Source organism: Molothrus aeneus, chromosome 29 (assembly GCF_037042795.1).
Source record: "Molothrus aeneus isolate 106 chromosome 29, BPBGC_Maene_1.0, whole genome shotgun sequence".
NCBI classification, from domain to species: domain Eukaryota; kingdom Metazoa; phylum Chordata; class Aves; order Passeriformes; family Icteridae; genus Molothrus; species Molothrus aeneus.
The window spans coordinates 2,215,650-2,235,615 of record NC_089674.1 but is presented as its reverse complement, the minus strand read 5'-3'; the positions used below and the strand labels follow the sequence as shown (position 1 = coordinate 2,235,615).

Sequence of the window (19,966 nt, the reverse complement as noted above, 5' to 3'; positions counted from 1 at the left end):
TAATAATAATTATAAATGAATAAATTTTAAATTAAAATTTGTGCATAGGTGCCCCATCCTGCATCCTGCTATGGTATGGTAGCTCCTGCTCGTGGCTTGGCTCTGTCTGGTGCCAACCCTCACCTGTGACCCCTCCAGTCCCTGGGCTGTGTGTGATTGTCGGGGGCACTGGGGGCTCTGGGATGGTGCATTGCTCTCACCCTCACTCCTCCTCCTCATCTTCACCCAGGCAAAGCTCTGAAATGCCACAAATGCGTGGCATCCAACGAGAACGACTGCAACCAGCAGGGATCCCACAGCTGCCCCCAGTACGCCGACGCCTGCTCCACCATCACTGCACCCAGTGAGCGCCTGGGCTGGGGGGCCAGGGGGGAAAGGGGGGAAAGGGGGGAGCACCAGAGGGTCTTGAAGGGGGGCAGAGGATCTTGGAGGGGGGCAGAGGATCTTGGAGGGAACAAGAGGGTCCTGGAGGGGACCAGAGGGTCTTGGAGGGAACAAGAGGATCTTGAAGGGGGCCAGAGGGTCTTGAGGAGGGCCAGAGGGTCTTGAAGGGGACCAGAGGATCTTGGAGGGAACAAGAGGGTCTTGAAGGGGATCAGAGGATCTTGAAGGGGGCCAGAGCATCTTGAAGGGGGCCAGAAGGTCTTGGAGGGAACAAGAGGATCTTGGAGAGGGCCAGAGGGTCTTGGAAGGAACAAGAGGATCTTGGAGAGGGCCAGAGGGTCTTGAAGGGGACCAGAGGGTCTTGAAGGGGGCCAGAAGGTCTTGGAGGGAACAAGAGGATCTTGGAGAGGGCCAGAAGGTCTTGGAGGGAACAAGAGGGTCTTGGAGAGGATCAGAGGGGCTGAGAACCAGAGGGTGAGGAGAAGCAGGGGGACATGAGGCGGAGCAGGAGGTGGCTTCTGCTTGTGGGGAGGAGGGAGATGCGTTAATTCCGTGCTGCACTGAGGGGTCCCTTCTCCTGTGCCGCTCTAAGCCGGGTTCCCGGCAGCGCCTGACCCTCTGTCCCCGCGCCTTTCCTTGCAGACAGCATCATTAAATCCTGCTCCTACAAGTCCTTCTGTGACCAGGCTCGGCGCGGCGGCTCCGGCGGGGCCACCGTGCGCTGCTGCTTCAGCGACGACTGCAACGGGCCGGCGGCTCGGGGCTCCCGGAACGGCGGGGGAACCGCCCTGCCTCCCCCCGGCGGGCTCCTGGCCACGGCCCTGGCCGGGACGATGCTGCTGGGCTGGCTCTGAGCTCCCGCTGCTCCTGCTCTAGCCTAGGGACGGGCGGGATGCTCCAAGGGAGGGTCCCAGCGCCGCCGGTCCAATAAACGCTGTGAGAGAGAGAGAGAGAACCGCGTCCGCAGCCTCTCCTTGCCAGGGAAAGCAAAACCGCCAGAGAAAGCACGGAATGGAGCTGGTTCGGTGTGTGAGGGTGTTCACAGGGGTTTTCAGATGAGGGAAGAGACGAGGATCTGACTCCATGTTTCAGAAGGCTGATTTATTATTTTATGATATATATTACATTAAAACTATACTAAAAGAATAGAAGAAAGGATTTCATCAGAAGGCTGGCTAAGAATAGAAAAAGAAAAAATGATAACAAAGGCTTGTGGCTCGGACAGAAAGTCTGAGGCAGTTGGGCTGTGATTGGCCATTAATTAGAAACAACCACATGAGACCAATCCCAGATGCACCTGTTGCATTCCACAGCAGCAGATAATCATTGGTTACATTTTGCTCCTGAGGCCTCTCAGCTTCTCGGGGGAATAAATCCTAAGGAAAGGATTTTTCAGAAAATATCACGGCTGCACTGCACGGGGCTCTCTGGCTGCTGGTGGAATCTCCAAAGATCCCGTGGCAGAGACGTTCCCTGCCCCGGGCTTCCCTCATCTGCCGATGGGGTATCTCAGTGAGCGCCAGGGGCTTGCACCCCCCCACACGTTACAGCACAAAAACGCATTGGAGAGTCTGGGAGAGCGGCCAGGCTCTCGGAACGAAGGGAGAGCAGCGCTGTGAGTCGCTGCCGTGTGACCGTGCCCGGAACGCAGCGCTGCCCTGTGGGCTCCGGCGGGTCACAGGGGCTGCGAGAGGAGCCTCGCTACGAAAACCCTGAAACAGTTTCGTGTTTGCAAAGGGAGGGAAGGGGAGAGAGGGAGGGCTCGGGACCTCCAGGATGCCGGGAGAAGGCAGCAGTGGGACTGGCGTGGCACGGACAGGGGCTGCGCGTGTCCGTGAGCGAGATCCCCGCGCTGCCTTGGTTTTGCTGTAAATCTTCTGCTGCACCAAGATCGCGCCGGGAGAAAGTGCATCGGGGCCAGATGGAGTTTCGGAGAGAAAGTGGGGCTTCCCCGGGGGCAGCGGGTGTTTCCTGCTCCCAAATCCACCCGGCAGCAGCTTCCCCAAGAGATGCTCTTGCAGGAATCGCCAAGGGGGCGGCTCATCTCTGTCAGTGCCGGCCTCGAGCACCGCCCGAGTTGTTTTGTGCCGGGTCTGGGGGGATTCACCGGGAATGGGGTGAATTCCCCGCCCGGGGGATGCAGAGGACCCGCAACAGGCGGGCACCGGGAGGGCACCGGGCTGCCCCCAGCCCTCCCACCGGCGGAGCCCCCGGAGCCGCGGGAGGGAGGCGGACAGACGGCGATGGGACGGACAGACGGACACCGACCCCCCCCGCCCCGCGGAGCCGCCCCGCGCCCCGCACTCACATCCGGGGCCGGGTTTGCTAATGACAGACGTAATTAACCCGGAAAGAAGCGACGGCGGAGCCAGGGGCACACCCCCTCCGCCTCCCGGCCGTCCGTCCGTCTGTCCGTCCGTCCTCCTGTCCTCCTCGCAGCGCCCGCCGCCCCCCGCCCGCCCGGGGCGCGCAGCCCAGGGACGCCACGGGGTAAGTGACACCCGGGGGGACACGCGTGGCCACCGAGCCGCCTCCAGAGACCCCACGGGCCGGGCTGGGAGCCCTCAATGTCCCCTCCCCTCCCTCTCCCTGCCCCCGAACCCCCCGGGCTGCAGGGTCCGCGCCCCGCGGCTCCGGACAGCGCTGGTCCCCCTGTCCCTGGCGGAGGCTCCGGTTCCTGCAGCTGCACCATCCGTGCCGGGGCTGGAGCGGAGCCCTCCCGGTGCCAGCGGCTCGATGGGGGCAGCGAGGGCGGCTCTGCCCCGTGGGAGCTCCGGGAATGCTGCAGGCACCGAATCCTCGCCCGAAGCCCGTGGGGTTGGAGGCAGGCTGGTGGTGGGGATTTGCAGCTACTCTGTGTGTGTTCTCCGAATCTTTGCGGCAGATGAAGAGCTGTATGCAGCCTTCCTCCCGACAGGCTGATAGTTTCATGAAGGCAAAGATCTGCCATTAGTAGGAGCGAGTTGCTGGGCGTCTGTCTCGTGGGTCGCGACAGACGCGGCCGCGTGGGAGCTCCTCTGCAAGCGCAGGTGAGAGGAAGCGCTGCTGCAGCCGCTGCGGGGCACCGGGCACGTCCCAGTCCTCCTGGAACGGAGGGAGGCTCATCCAGGTGTGAGAGAGGACGAGAAGGACGCTGTGGCTGCCCACAGGTGCGCCGGCTGCTGTGGAGGGAGGTGCCGAGGCGATGCTTCCCGGCAGCGCGGCTGCGATGCTCCAAATGCCGGCTCCCCCATGGCACCGGGGTTTTTCTGCTGCTGTGCCGGGACAGAGCAGGGCACGGGCAGCCGTGACCGTGCAGGGCATCCTGAGGTGCTTCCCGGAAAGTCTGGCTGGGTGGCTGCACACGAGGCCTCTGAGCCACCCTTGGGTGCTGCACGGACAGTGCCCTGCACCTCCTGCCTCTCCCTGGGGAGCACTTCCCTTTGGCCCAGGCAGGCAAGGGGGTGGTGTTGCTGTAAATCTTCTTCTGCAGCCCAATAGCTTGCCTTGTTATTCACAGAGTCAGGAAAGGGATGCTTTTTGTGGTGGGATATTGTGATTTAAAAAGTAGGCAAGTCAGTTGCTTCAGAAGTAGGGAAGAGTCCTGGAAGTCTCTGATAGGCTTCACTAGGAAACTGAGCATTTTCTGACTCTCCTGGATTTCCTTAGCACGGCTGGAGATGCTACTTTTATCATTTTCTTATGGAAAAGTGCAGTTCTTTGGTGGCTCCCAAGAGAGACCATTTGTGTTCTGTGGTTGGTGGGATGCGAGGGGACAGGAACTTGGCTGACTTGGTGCAGAGTGTGGGGCAATCCCAATCTCCTCTGCTCACAGCTTTGGGCATCTCCAAGTGCAGCCTGAGGTCAGTGTGCACAGGAGGGATGAGTTTGTAATGCAGGATGGTGGTGGGAGGACATGGAGACCCCCAAGAGGTGTCCCATGGGGCTGGGGGCTCATCTCTGTGCTGCCTGTGGCACATTCTGCTCCTTCCTCATCCACCTCCTAAGCAGAAATCCCTAGACCTTTGCTGTCAGCAGAAGGAAGGGTTTATGAGGTTTGCTCTGAACGTGTTGGTATGGTTGAAGGTACCTAGGGATTGGTTTTCCATGTGCTTCCCCACCACAAAAATAACCCCACAAAAGAGCAGTGAGCCTTGAAGTGCCCACAGAAACCCTTGTGCCAGGGCACTGTCGTTGGTCTAAAACAATCTCTCCCCCTGCAGCAGCATGGTCCCTGTGAGCCAAGATACCCATCTCTGAAATGTTGGTGGTAGACTGAGATCCTCACAGCAGGTTGACTCCTTTTCTGTCTCCTCTACCTTTGCAGCTGCACCCCAGCTCTTGCACAACCCTCACCTCCCCGGGCCCCACTCCACTGCAGCTCAAAAATAGTATTTCCTCCTTTTGCTGCATGAGTTCTTTTATTTGTGTAGCTCTGCTTCTGGCACCTGCGTGATCACCACTCACTCTCCTGCCAGACAAACCACACTGGGTTCACTCACATCCTTTGGGTAACGGCTGCTCTCATCCCTGCCCTCCACCCTGTGCCCTGGGCAGGGGGACCCATCCTGCCTCCCCTGGCCCCTTGGTGCTGGTTCTGCTCCCCACACAGGGCTGGGAGTGATGATGGTGCTCCTACAGCAGCCCAGGGGCCTTGAAGGATCCCTCCAGGGTGAGGGGCAGTGCTGGGCAGGGTCCATGCCCCTGGCAGAGCCGGGGACACAGCGTGGCCCTGCTGGGATGGGTCATTGTTTTCCCTGCTGACTCGACATCCTGGCTGCAGGGATTTTCTGCTGGAGTTGCAGATTGTTCCCCGTTTCCTGGGAGTGTGCTCAGGCTCTCTCCAGCACTCTGCTTTGGGATTATTGCTCACCACAGCTCTCAGGGATCTGGTGTCTTGTGGCAGATCCTTTGTGGCTGCTCTGGCCTCGCTCATGGGGTTTGGTGGCTCTGGGGGCTGGCAGTGGTGGGTTGGACGTTGTCCCTCCCATCTCCCTCCAGAGAGCTCAGCTGTGGCTGAGTGGCTGTGCTGGCATCCCGGAACACCTGGGACACGTTGGGTGCTGTGGATGTGGGGGCAGAGCACCCACCTGCCCCTGCCTGCCCTCATCCATCACAGGAGCTGTGGCTGAGTGGCTGTGCTGGCATCCTGGAACACCTGGGACAGGTTGGGTGCCACGGATGAGGGGGCAGCTCCCTGGGGAGCAGGGCACCCACCTGCCCCTGCCTGCCCCCATCCATCACAGGGTGATGCCAGAAGGAGCCCGGCATGCCGTACCTGGACCGACAGAACCGGATCTGTGGCTTCCTGGACATTGAGGAAAATGAGACCTGTGGCAAGTTTCTGCGGAGGTATTTCATCCTGGACACCCAGGCCAACCACCTCTTGTGGTACATGGACAATCCTCAGGTGGGCATGTCCCTAAAGCTGACAGTGGGTCTGTGGGCACATCCCTGTTGGGGAAGATGAAACAGGAAAGCCTTATAAATATGATTGTCTGGCAAATGATTTTGAGGATATAGAAACTATAAGCGAGATTGAAATTAAAGCAAGATTTGAGATCTTTTAGTTACTGAACAACTGGAAAACAATGGTGTGGCTGGCTGAAGGTAATCCCCTTTTGATGGAACAAGACTCTTTGCTTGCAGACAAGTCCAAAAGTCAGAGCAGACCCTGCCAGCTTAGCACAAAGGGTCTAAAGAGGAGTTTTTAAGGTTTAAAATGTAACACAGTATGGTAATGTAATGATTCTTATAGGCTGTATGGAAATGCTATAGGATTTGTATCTTGTAGTAGATTGGTTAGTGAGAATCAGAATATTCAACACAGAAGAAGATTTATGGTATTGGAACGGGAACCTCACTCTCATCCCCTTTTACTCTCTTATGCTTTTGCTCTCTTGCCTCTCTTACTCTCTCACCCTCTCATCCTCTCTCCCCCTCTCTTCTCTCAGTCCTGCTCTGAGCTGTGCCTGGCAGCTCCCAGCAGAGCCCTGCCCTTGGCCCTTTGCAATAAACCCCAAATTCCCCACCTGGCTGCAGAGATCTCTCATCTCCATCCATCCCCACCGTCCTGCCCCCCAATGCTCCTACACATCCCACCTCCCTGGAGCAGGCATCACCCCAGGTCTCCCCAGGCCCCCGCCTGCTGTGTCAGTGTCTCTCATGACCAGGCTCCAGCTCTTCTGTGCCCTCTGTGGTTTCCAGAACTGTCCCAAGGAGCACAGCAGGGCTGCTCCCACTGCTGAGGGGTCTGGGCTGAAGCAGGTGCAGGACAGGGAAGTGGCTGAGGGAGGCAGCTGCTGCCTGAGCCCAAGGGCACAAACGACAGGCTGGATTGCCCCTGCCACCTTCTCCCTGTCATTTACCTCCCACTGCTCCCCTGTGTGTTGCAGAACCTGGCCATCGGAGCGGGTGCTGTCGGATCTCTGCAGCTGACCTACATCTCCAAGGTAATGTTGGGGTGGGGCACAGGGAAGGTGAGTGCTCCCTGATTTCCCCTTATCCCTGTGCCATTCCCAGGAGAGGCAATGGGAAGCACCCAAGGCCAGCTGCTGGTCCTGCCTGGGCTCCATCTCCCTGGGATGAAGCTGAGCAGGGCTGTGGGGAGCAGGGAGGGACCCCCCAGCACAAAGATCCTGGAGTGGCACGGGACAGGGTGCAAGGCTGGGCTGCAGGAGGAAGAGGAACTGCTCTGCTGTGAGGAAGGCCAGGGGGTGGCCAGGGCTGAGTGGGGACAGCAGCGTGGTGTTGGTGTGAGCTGGGCAATCAGCTGAGCAGTGCTCCAGGAGCTCTCCCCTTGCTCAGAGGGCAGTGCCCTGAAGGATCAGACCTTCTGGAAAGTCACCTGTGTGTCTCAAGGGGGTTACCCAGTCTCCTTGGGAAGGCAGGAGCAGTGCAGTGAGGCAGAGCTGTGGCTGTGTGTGGAGAGTGGAGCTGCCACCATCCTCCTCCTCCTCCTCCTGCAAGTGGCCCCTCAGCTGCTGGGGGGGAGTGTGGGGCTGGTGGCTGCTTTATCCTGGAGCTGGATATAGCCTTGGACAGATCTTCCTGTTCCTGCTGAATCATGATTTATAAATTAAGCGCAGATGAAGCAATGCTGGGAGGCTGAGCCTTCCCCATTTTGGAAAGAGCCTCACAAATTACATAGGTTTTAGTTTAAATGAAAATTGCTGCAGGACAGCATTTGGTCACAAACTGCGGGGTTGGGTTCTGTCAGTGGCTGGAACTACCAACAGTAAATACACCAGAAAAAGGGAGGTTTGCTTGAGAAAACATATTTAAAGCATTATGGACTGGCTTTGAAGGAGGAGGACTGTCAGAATAAATACTCCACGAATGTTGTTTGTGGAGCCTCAAGGAATATTATTCTTATATAAACGATTCCTACTCTTCAGGGAAAAACCCCCACTATTATCCCTCAATTCTCTTAATTGCTGATGAGAGTGACTGTGTTAATCCAGGAGAATGGATGTTTTCAGGTCCTTTGAAAGCTTTCTGTCCTCTGCTGTGCAGCTCAGCCAGTGCCTGAGGGGATGCAGGGGATGGAAGTCCTGGCTCAGTGCTGACCTTCCCCTGGGAGCCAGCACCCTGTGCTGCATGTGCTCTGACACGGGCCAGTTCCCTTCAGCTGGCACAGCTGTGCTGCAGCTCCAGCTGCCCTCGTGTGTCTGGGGTCCTGCTCAGGGGTCCTGGCTGGGCTGGCAGAGCCCAGGCAGGGAGCAGGGTGGGTGGGTGGACACTCCCAGCTTTTCTGCCCGCCACTAGCACGTGCTGTTATCTCTAATTTTTCTCCCTGATTTGCTGTGTCACAGGTTAGCATTGCCACCCCAAAACAGAAGCCTAAAACTCCGTTCTGCTTTGGTGAGTGAGTGGGGTCTTGGTGGGCTCAGTGGGGGGACAGCCTCCCACGGGAAGCTGCAGTGTGGGTGCCCCATGAACCCTTCTGAATCCTTCTCTCCTTGTCCTTCCTCCTCTGGCAGTTATCAACGCTCTCTCCCAGCGCTATTTCTTGCAAGCCAGTGACCAAAAGGACCTGCAGGACTGGGTGGAGGCACTGAACAGGGCCAGTAAGATCACGGTAGGTTACTTCATGCTCCTCTCAGTTGTTCCCTCCACCATCCCCAGGGATCCTTATGGCTGAGGTTTGCTTGTGCCTCTTCCTTCACCCTCCCAGCCCAGCTGTGGGGGACAGCAGCTGTGCCCCAGGAAGGTCCTGTGGGAGCCATCCAGGCCCTCCTCCTCCTCCTCCTCCTCCCGTTGCTCCTGCTGGCTGGGATCTGGCCTCACTGTGCCCGTCAAAGGCTGGCTTTATTGTGCTTCAGTAACTTATTTATTCCGTTTTTATTCTCCCTGGAATGCTGGCTCTTGTGATGAGGCAGCGAATCACTGTGGGGCACGGCGAGGCAGGCTGTGCCTGCATCCAGAGGGCTTCATCTGCCATCTCCTGTGCTGTGCTGCTGTGCTCACAGGGCCGTGAGCTGATGGGCACTGACCCGGTGCCTGCTGCTCCTGGCAGCATGGGATGTGCCCTGCTCCCTCCTGGGCACCGCCAGGGCATGGGCTGGGAGCTCCAGGATGGATTCTGCCTGGACAGGGGTCTCTGGGAAAGGGCTGGGGGCTTCTGCTGAAGGGGCTTCTTCTGGGGGCTCACCTGCAGTGAGCAGTAGGGTATTGTAAATCAAAAGTGACTCCAGCAAAGGGGAGAGAAGGCTCATTAATGACTTTATTATACTATACTAAGTACTGAATCTGCCCTGCACTCACTCTTGCTCACAACTGCTCACACTGCTCACACTCTCATTCTCTCGTGGCTGTCCCATGACAGTCCCACACACACACACACACACCTGGCCCTGACAGGCCAAGGGAACAGAACATCCTCACTTTGGGCAAACAATCTCCACATTGCATTCTACTTTGGCACAGCAAGCAAGATCAGAATTGTGTTTTCCTTCTTCTCTGCTTGTCTCACAGCTTCTCTCTGTTCAGAGGGCCTGTGAATACAACAGTAGGGCCAATGCATAACATGAGCAGAGTTTTATTAGGTCATGCACTGATGCGTGTTGTTTAGGGTGTGTAAACTAAATGTAAGGAAAAGTCATGTAAACAGTTTGATTGGGGCCTATCTATGGGTTTTTTCTTTAAAATCCCTGGAGTGCCATGGTGTAGTCTCTGGGAAACTCATCTGCAAGATCAGGCCTGGCTTGTATTTTCTTTCTTTGTCTGCAAATACATTAAGTGTGACAACCTTTGCACCTGCAGCTGCCACACAGCTCTGGCTCGTGCCTTCTCTTTCTTGGCCACAGACTCCATCTCCAGAGCTGTAGCCAGAGCCTGCCTGGGCTCTGTGTCTGGCTGTACTGTCAGCAGTGTCCTCCAGGGTCGCTGCCTCTGGGCCAGGGGGATTCTGCCAGGCTGGCAGAGCTGGGCTGACAGCACAATAATGAGATGCACCTTCTGCTTCTGCAAGAAGCCGTGGTGCTTTCCATGGCCTGATTTCGGCCAGCCCTTCCCCACTCTGGCTGTGTCCCAGCTGGCCAACCGGCTCGTCCAGCCCTTCAGGGAGGAGCTGGCCCTGGCTGGCTGGGAAAGCCAGGGATGTGGTGCTGCTGTCACTCTGCCCTGCTCTGGGGGAAGGCAGTGAGGGGTGGCATTAGGGCAGCTGAAGTGCAGGGATGGGAAGGGGGAAGCTGGTTTTCATTGCTTTTTACTAAACTGCCTTTGCTTTCTTTGCTTTTTACTAACTAAACTTATTGGAAACTGCCCTTTCTGTCCAAGGGAAGGAGCAGGGAAGGGAGAGGGGAGGATGGCAGTGCTGGGAGCTGCATTGCTGCAGCCCAGCCTCTGCCCAGGGGTGTGGGGCCACGCAGGGGGGGCACAGCCAGCTCTGGGGTCACAGCAGTGCCTGGCTCAGCCTCGTTAGCCAGCCCCAGCTCCTCATTAAGCCTGGCTGTAAATGGAGCGGGGACAATTAAAGGAGCAAGTGTCCCACAAACTCACTGAGCTGCAGAGGCGAATCACAGGCGCCTGTGAAGGGATGCTTTAATCACTGAGCTCCTCTCATCTCTTCTCTGGGTGTCTCCTGCTGCCCAGGGGGTTCCACACCCTCCCTAACTGGGGTGCTGGGCCAGGAGTTGTTTTCTGAAGGGATGTGGCTGCATTAGGCAGAGATGGGGTGCCCAGCATGGTCACCCTGTGCCCAGGGGGTTCCACACCCTGGGATGCTTGGCCAGGAGTTGTTTTCTGAAGGGATGTGGCTGCATTGGGCAGAGATGGGGTGCCCAGCATGGTCACCCTGTGCCCCTCATCCCTTCCTTTCTCCCACAGGTGCCAAAGGGTGGCAGCGTCCCACCGGCCACAGAAATCACAAAGCCTCCAGTGGTGCCCCAGGCCCAGGAGAGGAAGACCCAGGTGGCCTACAAAACTGAGATTGTTGGGGGGGTGGTGGTCCACACGCCCATCTCCATCAACCAGGTGAGCTGGTTTGCAGTTTCATTCCTGGAAACAGCGTGCCTGCAAGCCCTTTCCTCTGCAGGTATGAATGGCTGCTCTCAGCACCCTGAACACCTCTACTTTTTCTCACTCTGAAGTCTGATGAGATGAGGGGGTGTGAGGAGGAGAAGGTCATGAATCTGCTCGGCTTCCTGGCCATCACCATCCACCCACCCACGTGTCTTGGGTGCAAATCCTGTTTAGGTACCCAGGGCAGAGGAGCCCTGTGTCTGGTGTCCCACCACAGCAGCCACAGGGACTGTCCCAGGGCTGGTGGCACCTCTTGCTGTGGCTCTGCATCCCTTCCCTGGCACGCAGCTGGGCGTGCACGTGGCCATCAGTATCTCCCATGTTCGGGCACTTGTCCAGCTCTGGGTCTCACTTCAACTCTTATCAGTGGCAGCACTAAAAATAGAGTGGAGACTTAGGTCATTGCAGCAGTTTCTGCTGGCGGATGCTCTTAACTTCCCTGGCCACAGGGTTAGGCAGGGTGCAGAGGTGTAGGGAGGGCTGTGGGGTGCAGAGGGGTTTTTTGGAGGTGGTGCATCAGCTGCCAGAATATTTCCGTGCTCTTGCTGCTTTCCCCCCCCCGTGTGAAATGGCCATTCCCCTGCTGCAGCTTCCTGGGTGTGTCTGTGGTTTCCTGGCTGTGCTGCTGCAGGACTGCAGAGGGGAGTCCCACGCTCAGGAGCATCACCCCAGCCTCGGGGCGTGTGACACTCCTGGCTGCAGGAGTGTCCCCACCTCTGCTCTGGAAACCCCCTGTGCAATGCCCAACAGAACTGGCACTGGCTCGGGGTGTGGGTGGCATCCCCATCGTGGTGCTGCAGCTGTGCTGCACTGCTCTCTGCAGGGCTGGGCAGCACTTTGAGGCAGACAAAAAGCTGCTGGTGTGTCCTGGGGACACGTAAGCAGCTGTGGAAGGTGCTGGGCAGGCAGGTTCACCCAAACCGCAGTCCCTGCTGTGGGGCCATATAAGGCTGGCAGCGGCTGCCATGGCAATGCTCAAACCTCAGCCCAGGGAGGAAGGGCTCTGAGGGATGGGGAAGAAGCTGAGTGCAGAAGATGTTTCATCTCAGCCATCCTCTGTGCTGCTGGGGGGAAGGGAGGGCGCTGCTGGGGTGGGTCTGGCCTTTGGGGTGCACTGGGATCCCAGTGCTCCTGGGGTGGGTCTGGCCTTTGGGGTGCACTGGGATGTGCTCAGGGGAGCCAGGGCTGGGTGCTGGGCACGTGGTCGTGGCCACAGCCCCTTTGTGCTCACAGCACTGAGCACTGCACTTGGGAGGGACAGCTTGGGGCCAGAGGAGGCACAGCTTCCCTTCCTGAGCTCCTAACACCCAAGTATCTGTGGGAGAACTTGGCTCTGAAAATGAGAATCAGAGACTTGATGGCTTTTCTGAGCAATTTATTCCTGTGGTATATTGCCTTCTCTAAAGCATTCCTTTCCAACTTGTGTTTGTCTGGTGGTTCTTGTTCTCCTCATACCTTCAGTGATGCTGTTGAGTCACCTCTTTGTGCAGGATGAGCCAGGCAGGTGGGCTCTGTAAACTCCCCTGCTGCAGGGGATTACCTTCAGCCCTCAAATTGCTTCTCTGCAGCCCTTCTGATTCCTGGTTTTTAACACATGGTTGCAAGAGGGGGAATAGCACCAGGGAGCTGCACACAATGAGAGAACATCAGCTCTGGGCTCATTCCCTGCCCATGTTCAGCGCTTCCACGAGCCCTTGGCTCGCACTCTTCACTCGGGGCTTGTGTCAGGTGGCTTTTCCCTGCAGCTGGCTGTCCTGGGCTGCCTCCCTGCTGACAGGGGCTGTGTTCTCCCTCTGCAGGACGGGGAGGGCAGCGAGGTGGGCACACACCCTCTGCTGAGGCGCTCGCAGAGCTACATCCCCCCCTCGGCCACCAAGCCCCCTGCCGGGCCAGCCCCGCTCAAGAGCGGCTTCTGTGTCAAGCAGGGCAACGTGGTGAGTGCCAGGCATGGGCTGGGGCTGCTCTGGGGGTGCTCTGCCTGCAGGACCTCCACAGAGAGCGGCAGGAATGAGCACCCAATCTCCTGCTCTTTTCCAGAGGAAGAGCTGGAAGCGGCGGTACTTTGTTCTGGATGAGTTTTCCATCAGTTACTACAAGTGTGAGCAGGTGAGCAGCTCTCCCAGGACCCCAGCAGGGCTCTGGCACCTCCTCCTCCTCCTCTTGGGGGGGCACATGCCCACCCTGGGGCCAGCCAAGCCCAGCACTGTCTCCTCTCACCTCTGCAGGACAAGGAGCCTTTGCGTTCGATTCTCTTGAAAGATGTTTGCAAGACCCACGAGTGCCTGGTCAAGTCTGGGTAATGCTCCCACCCCTGTTTCCCTGCCCTGGCCCCAGGCTGGCTCAGGCCAGAGCAGCCAGAGGGAGCTTGGGCTGCTCCAGCTGCTCATGTGGGGTGTTTTCAGGGTCCCCTGTCTGAGAAGGAAGGAAATGAATCTGATTCCATGTTCTTAGAAGGCTAATTTATTAATCTATTCTATTTTATTCCATTCCATTCTATTCTGCTATACTAAAACTAAACTAAAGAATAGAGAAGGCTAAAAAGATCCCAATGAGATCCAAGGTTTGCCTTCAATATGTTCCTCCCTGGCACACTCCAGATTTGAAGATAAATACAGGTGTTTTTCTGTCCACGATGGCTGCTGGGGTGTGACTGTCTCTTTCTCACTGTTTCTAGTGACCTCCTTATGCGAGACAACCTTTTTGAAATCATAACGAGCTCCAGGACCTTTTACATCCAGGTGAGCAGCTGAGGCCAGGATAATTTTTGGGGCAGAAAGTTCAGCTCTCAAGAAATGAGTGAACACCAGTGAACATGAGCAGATGGGGCTGTAACACATGAGTGTGAGGGAGAACTGTGGGGGTTCCCTTCTCCCTTGGGATTATTTATAATAGGGGCTGTTAGTGGGAGCAGAGCTGAACTTTGGCAGTGCCAGGACAGCTGAACCTCACTGGGGCTGCTGTGTTTGCAGGCAGACAGTCCTGAGGAGATGCACAGCTGGATCCGGGCAATCACAGCCGCCGTGCAGGCCCTGAAAACCCGTCCCAGGGTAGGTGACAGACTTTCAATTTCCCCTTTACTGTCAAATGGAGATTTTACCAACGTGCAAGATATTTACTCAGCGGATTATCTGCCCTGTCCCTGCAGGAGATGTCCTTTATGAGATCCACCTCCGTGGCCAGGCCCGGCGGCTCCGCGGGCCCCTCACAGCTGCGGCCGTCGGCGGAGGAGCGGCGATCCTCATGCAGGGCGCCCTCCACGAGCTCCTGGCAGCCCTGGACGCCGGTGCCGCGGGCCGAGGGGCAGCAGCCGGGGCTGGGGGCGCTGCCAGCCCCGCTCAGGGACTCCTCGGTGTTGGTGCCAGCGCTGACGGAGCGCCAGGCCGGGCCCGGCACGCGCCTGCGGCACCGCTCCGAGCCGCAGCCCCTCAAGGAGAAGCCGTTCGCCTTCGACCTGGATGATGAAAGCATCCGGACCTCTGATGTCTGAGCAGGGACCAAGCCTCCCCAGGGTCTGTTTGGGACGCACAAAGTGCCCCCTTCCCTCCAGCACAGCCTTCCCTGCGATGCAGGATCTGTCTGCACCCACGTCCTGGTGCTCTGCGGGGCGTGGGGTCCCTGGCTGCTCCTGCCCAAGCCTGGCCCCCGGTGGTTCCATGTCTTGGAAGGTGCTTCTGGCGCTCGCTGTGCAGGGCAGGAGGTGCTGGGGGCCTGTACAAGGGGACATCTTCAGCAATTGCATTGTTTCCCCCACAAACTAGGTCTGGAGGAAGTGGCAGGAGGTTTTGAAGGCATGACGGGGAGTGTGGCCTTTCTTGTGTTTGTCAAATGTTTCTCTCCCCTTTTCTGCTGCTCGGATTCCCCAGGGCAGAGCTGGGAGCCACCAGCTTGCAGCTGCCCACACAGGGGACTCACTGCAGCTTCCCCTTACAGTGACTTAATCCCCTCAGAGACCGATCTTCCCACTGCCCACACAAGGGTTTATCAGCAATCTGTCGGCTTTTAATTATGTCTTTTTATACCTGTGGCTTCTGCTGAACCCCAGCCTGGGCAGGTGCTCAACCCCTCCAAAGGCTTTTGGTACTTCCTGAGCATGAGCCAGAGCAACAGTGGCTCCCAGGTGGGAGCATCCTCAGGTGTGATGTTGGTTTTGCACTACACACACCTGGGCAGGCACAGGTAGCTGTGCCAGATGGTGAAGGGCTTTTAGTAAAAAGCAATGAAAACCAGCCCTGATGGAGCTGGGCAGACTTGTCCAGCCAAGTCCCCCACTGCCTGCCTGAGATGGAAAGCAGCAGGAGTTTCTAGAGCAATGTGAATCGTCATTTCCATAACCAGATGAGCTCCTGTAGGTGTGATAAATAGTGTGTAGAAAATCCAGGTGTTCCCTTGGCAGAGATCTGATACCTTCACCCCACGAGTGTGTGCAATCCCCGCGTGCCAAGCGAGAACTCAGCTCCCCTTTCACTTCCCTGGCTGTGGCACGTCCTCCGCTCTGCAAGCTCAGCCCAGTGTGTTCCCCAGGAGCAGAACATCTGGTTTGTCCCAGCCCTTTTGGGGCCTTCAGCTGTTTGACAGCTGTGCCTGAGCCTTGATTAGCCTGACTGACCTCAATGTGATGCCAGTTGTACCTTCCTGCCTCGGTCCCCGTGGGGCTGCTGTGGGATGGGCACAGCACAGGTACCTCCCTGCTGCTGGGGGAGGCAGGAATGGGGTCCCCCAAGTTGAGGGGGAAGAGAGTCTCAAATTGTGTGCTGAAGAACACAGACACCATGAAAATGAGTGGGAATCAGTGCAAACGGTACAGGGGCGAGTGTTAATGTTATTTATTTGTAGCTACCTAGATCCTGCTGTTCCTTTTTCTGCTCCTTTTTGCTTTATTTGCACTAGAGTTTGAAACTTTCATTTTTTTAGGCTGACTTGCTGTTTGGCTCCTAACACTGTTTCAGGAATGTTTTAGTAGTTTGGCAAGCCCATCCATCAGAGAGTTGCAGCGTTCTGATCTCAGTTTTGGAGAGCAGGGAATGCAGAGGGACGATGGTTCTTTTGTGCAAGGCCTTGGAACCACAGACTCCTGAGTATTCCTGGTGCTTGATAATTGCACAGTTTCCTCAGGCCTGGGAAGGTAAAGCAGAGGCTTGTTGCACAATTCAGGTAATTATCCAGGAGCAGAAACTACAAGCAATATTGCAACATTCCTCTTGCTGGTTCCCACCCTCCTGCATCCCCAGGACAGCAGAGAGGCTGAAGGTGAGGTTCTAACAAGTGTGGAGCTCAGCTGGGCTCCAGAGCCGTCCAGAGCACAGATGCTGTTGGGAGGGAGGGATTTCCCTCCTGTTCCAGAGGGCTGGGTGGGTGCAGCCAGAGCTCGATGGAGCTTTGTGGTTATTTTAAAGCAAACTGGTTTCCCCTCAGCTCTGTGTTTGCTCCTGGCATCCCCCCAGAGCTGCTCCCTCCTGTGCTGTGGGGCTTTGCTGGGTGTGGTGCAGATTTGGGGTGCCTTGTGGGGGGCAGAGCGGTGGGAGAGAAGGGTTTGCTATTCCCACGTGGTTCCAGATGTTTCTGGAAGTGCTGGCTGGGGATTCCAAGTGCTCTTAGGGCTGGGGCAGTGCTTGTGACTCCCGGGGTGGGGACTCCCTGCTTCCCACCCCTCGCCTGTACATGCTGCAATGCCCTTTCTCCCCTGTTTTTAAATAAAGAAGGAAATCCCAGTTATGTCCATGTGCACTGTGTGTTTTGGGTAATGCTGTCCCCACCAGGGTGGGGGGACAGGGCAGCAGCTGGGGAGAGCCCAGGAGCACTGCTGGCTGCTCCCCATGCTCACAAGTGCATGGTGAGGGCAGGGACATCACAATTCCTTCTGGACCAAGGTCCCAAATGTTCCTCGGGGAGGAGGGAAGCTGCTGGACCAAGGTCCTGCTGTGAGCTGGCAGTGGGGAGCTGGAGGCATTGGAGCTGTTAATGATAGCGGGCCTTTGCACATGGGATTGTTTTTTGTTTTTCTTTCTGGGTCACTGCAGAACTTTTTCCCCCTCCATGGACTTTCCAGCCCTGTTGTTCTGCTGAGGAATAGCATTTTCAGGACAAAGCTTCCCCCTGCCCCCGCCCCAGCTGAAGCTGCCAAACTGGGAGCATGTGTTTGCTGTTTTATCTCAAATATGACTGGACATTTGCATACACAGATTTTGTGTCTGGCTCTGGCTGGGACTTGTTGCAGCTTCCTTTTCCCATTTTATTCAGCTTGGTAAGTTTTTAACCTGCAGCTGGTGGGGCTTCCTCTTTCGGGTGTGAGTTTCTTGCACCCTTTGTGTGCTGCAGGTGCCCTGTGCTGGGGCTGGAGCACCCAAAGGGTGCCTGGCACCCACACAGGAGCTGCCCCATGGCACCTCTGGCCCTTTCCCAGCTCCCAGTTGTCAGGTGGCCCATGACCCCATGGCCTTCATCTCTGTGTGGCTGTGATCTACTAATCCCCAAAGTAGGTGCAGTCAGCTTCTTCCAGATTTTATTGTTTGTTTGACCCCCTGTGTTTGCAAGCTCTGATTTCTGAAGCTGTCACTATTTGCAGTGGGAAGCCAGATTATCTTAAACGAGCAAAATATATCCTGAACAACTTTGTGTCCAAGGTTGGTACAGAGTCATTATCAAGAGTAACTGTGCACCCTGAGTTACAGTCCTGTAAGTCCAGTTTGTGCCAGGCTGGTGCTGGGAGCGAGCAGAGGCACCCAGGGGCTGCAGCTGGGGCCAGCCCTGCCCCTCCTCAGTACACCGTGCACCAGTTGCTGCCATCACTGGGCATCAGCCCCCCGGTGATGAGCAGAATCAGATCCACAAACCACCAGATGCCCAGGCCCCCCAGGGTCAGCAGCTTCCCCACGGCGGTGCCGGTGTGGCCCAGGCAGAACCGATCCACTCCGAAGCAGCCCAGGAAGAAGGAGTAGAGCAGAGTGGTGATGAAGTAGTGGCCGGTGTACCTGCGGGAGAAGATGCGGCGGGGTCAGCGAGTGTCAGCGCTCCCCGCCGGACCAGCCGTGCTCCCGGGGGGGCTCGGTCCGGTGGCTGCGGGAGGGGACAGGGACTCTCCTACTTGACGCAGGGCCGGCTGCCCCGCAGGAAGCTCCGCGGCTCGGCGCACTCGATGCCGTCCAGCGCCCGGCACTGCACTCGCGTGTGATCCACCTCGCCGTGGGCCTGGCCGCCGAACTGCGGCGGGGGCAGCGCTCAGCGCTCACCGGGGCCCGGGGGGCACCGGGGCCGCCCCCGCCCCGCCCTCACCTTCACGCAGCCGTGGCCCAGCTCCTGCTGTGCCGTGGCGTTCCCGCCGTGGTCCACCGGCTCCTCGCACTCCACGAACTCATCGGGGCTGCGGGGAAGGAGAGGCTGGTGAGGGAGCCCGGGAGGCCGCGCTCCCGCTCCCGCCCCGGCCCGGTGCTCACAGGTAGGTGCAGAGGACGAGCGGCGCCCGCGGATCGCTGTAAGCCCAGGCGGCGGCGGGCGGCCCCGGCGGCATCTCCCGGGGCTCGGTGTCGTTGCCCGGGAGGCCGCGGCCGTGCAGCAGCAGCAGGTTCCCGAGCAGGAGCGCGGCCTGCCCGCACAGCAGCGCGTACCCCACGGGCGGCGCCATGGCGGCACCGCCGCCCCGCTCGGCCTCGGGCCGCACCGCCCGCAGCCAGTGGGCGCCGCCGGTCCGCTCCCGCAGCCAATGGGCGCCCGCCGGTCCGCTCCCGCAGCCAATGGGCGCCCGCCGGTCCGCTCCCGCAGCCAATGGGCACCCGCCGCCCCGCTCCCGCAGCCAATGGGCGCCCGCCGCTCGCAGCTGGTCCGAGAGAAGCGGAAAAAGCTGCGGAAGCGGCAGCGAAGGGCGTGGCGGAGGGAGTGCGCGCCGGACGAGGAGCTGATTGGCTGCCGAGGGGCCTGCCGGCCAATGGGCGAAGGCGAGGGGCGGGGCGCTGGTGTCGCCGCGCGCGGCGCTCGGGACCGAATCCCGGGGTGGAACCGGCTCAAACTTGGCCCGACCGGGGCCGAACTGGCTCAAACGGGGCCCAGCCGGGACTCGGGGACCCCGGGACCCCTCCCTCGGTGGGCGCCCGCCGCGCTCACCCGAAGAGCGGACACCCTTCGCACCGGAGAAGGGCTCTCAGGGGTCTGCGTTGCCGGTAACGGGCAGCGCGGCGGCTCAGCGACTCATTCCGTCCGAGCTGGCCGTTGTGCTGCGCGGCTTTCCCCAGTGCCAGCCCGCCCTATGAGAACGGGAGGCAGCCTAGGACAGGGTGTATTTTTGCTCTTTCCCCCAGTAAATTGACTCCGCTTTGCCATTACTTGCGCCTAATATGATGGGTTTGTCAGGTGTTTGTTCCTGATTTTTCTGGAGGATGATGCAGAGCTCTGAAGTTGCCCTGGCAGGTTGTCCACGGTTGACTGGTGGAACAGGGCAGTATGCTTGGTGCTTGTAGAGGAGGGCAAAGCCTGGGATGCCTTCTCATTCTGGGGAATTTCTCGTGCTCACCTGTACCTGTGGTATTGCCCAGCCAGGGGCTGACACGGTGTGTTCTCATGTGCTTCCAACACATTATGAAAAGGTTCTTTCCCTAGAGGGCTGATGGGGCACTGAACAGGCTCCCGAGGGAAGGGCCCCAGCCCCGAGGCTGCCAGAGCTCTAGGAGGGTTTGGACAACGTTTCCAAGGATGAACAGGGTGGGGTTGTTGGGGTGTCTGTGCAGGGCCGGGAGTCGGAATTGATGATCCTTTCCAGCTCAGGATATTCCACGGTCCGTGCTCAGTCCCGGGGCCGTACCCGGGCGGTGCCGATGCCCAGGTCCGTGCTCAGTCCCGGGGCCGTGCCCGGGCGGTGCCGATGCCCAGGTCCGTGCTGGGTCCCGGGGCCGTGCCCGGGCGGTGCCGATGCCCAGGTCCGTGCTGGGTCCCGGGGCCGTGCCCGGGCGGTGCCGATGCCCGGGTCCGTGCTGGGTTCCGGGGCGGTGCCGGGCCGTGCCGAGCCGTGGGGCGGGCGGTCGGCCGGGCCCGGGGCGGTCGGTCGGGCACACGGCTCCGCCCCGGGGCGGTGCAGCGCAGGCCCCGGCCCGGC

At 58.6% G+C, this 19,966-nt stretch overlaps 2 protein-coding genes across 2 annotated transcripts; one reads left to right on the top strand and one right to left on the bottom strand.

The window, feature by feature from the left end:
• Window positions 1–2,797: 2,797 nt before the first annotated feature.
• Window positions 2,798–16,599, top strand: PLEKHA2 (pleckstrin homology domain containing A2). Its single transcript, XM_066567484.1, has 12 exons — window positions 2,798–2,874; window positions 5,610–5,773; window positions 6,759–6,815; window positions 8,178–8,226; window positions 8,346–8,443; window positions 10,693–10,839; window positions 12,687–12,821; window positions 12,925–12,993; window positions 13,113–13,183; window positions 13,562–13,625; window positions 13,857–13,934; window positions 14,033–16,599. Exons 2-12 carry the CDS (start codon window positions 5,633–5,635, stop codon window positions 14,372–14,374), a joined length of 1,251 nt encoding a protein of 416 aa, XP_066423581.1. The 5' UTR covers window positions 2,798–2,874; window positions 5,610–5,632; the 3' UTR covers window positions 14,375–16,599.
• A 765-nt stretch (window positions 16,600–17,364) lies between these two features.
• On the bottom strand, window positions 17,365–18,545 carry TM2D2 (TM2 domain containing 2). Its single transcript, XM_066567485.1, has 4 exons — window positions 18,318–18,545; window positions 18,157–18,244; window positions 17,969–18,084; window positions 17,365–17,855 (listed from the first exon to the last, which is right to left on the bottom strand). Exons 1-4 carry the CDS (start codon window positions 18,503–18,505, stop codon window positions 17,642–17,644), a joined length of 606 nt encoding a protein of 201 aa, XP_066423582.1. The 5' UTR covers window positions 18,506–18,545; the 3' UTR covers window positions 17,365–17,641.
• Window positions 18,546–19,966: the final 1,421 nt, after the last annotated feature.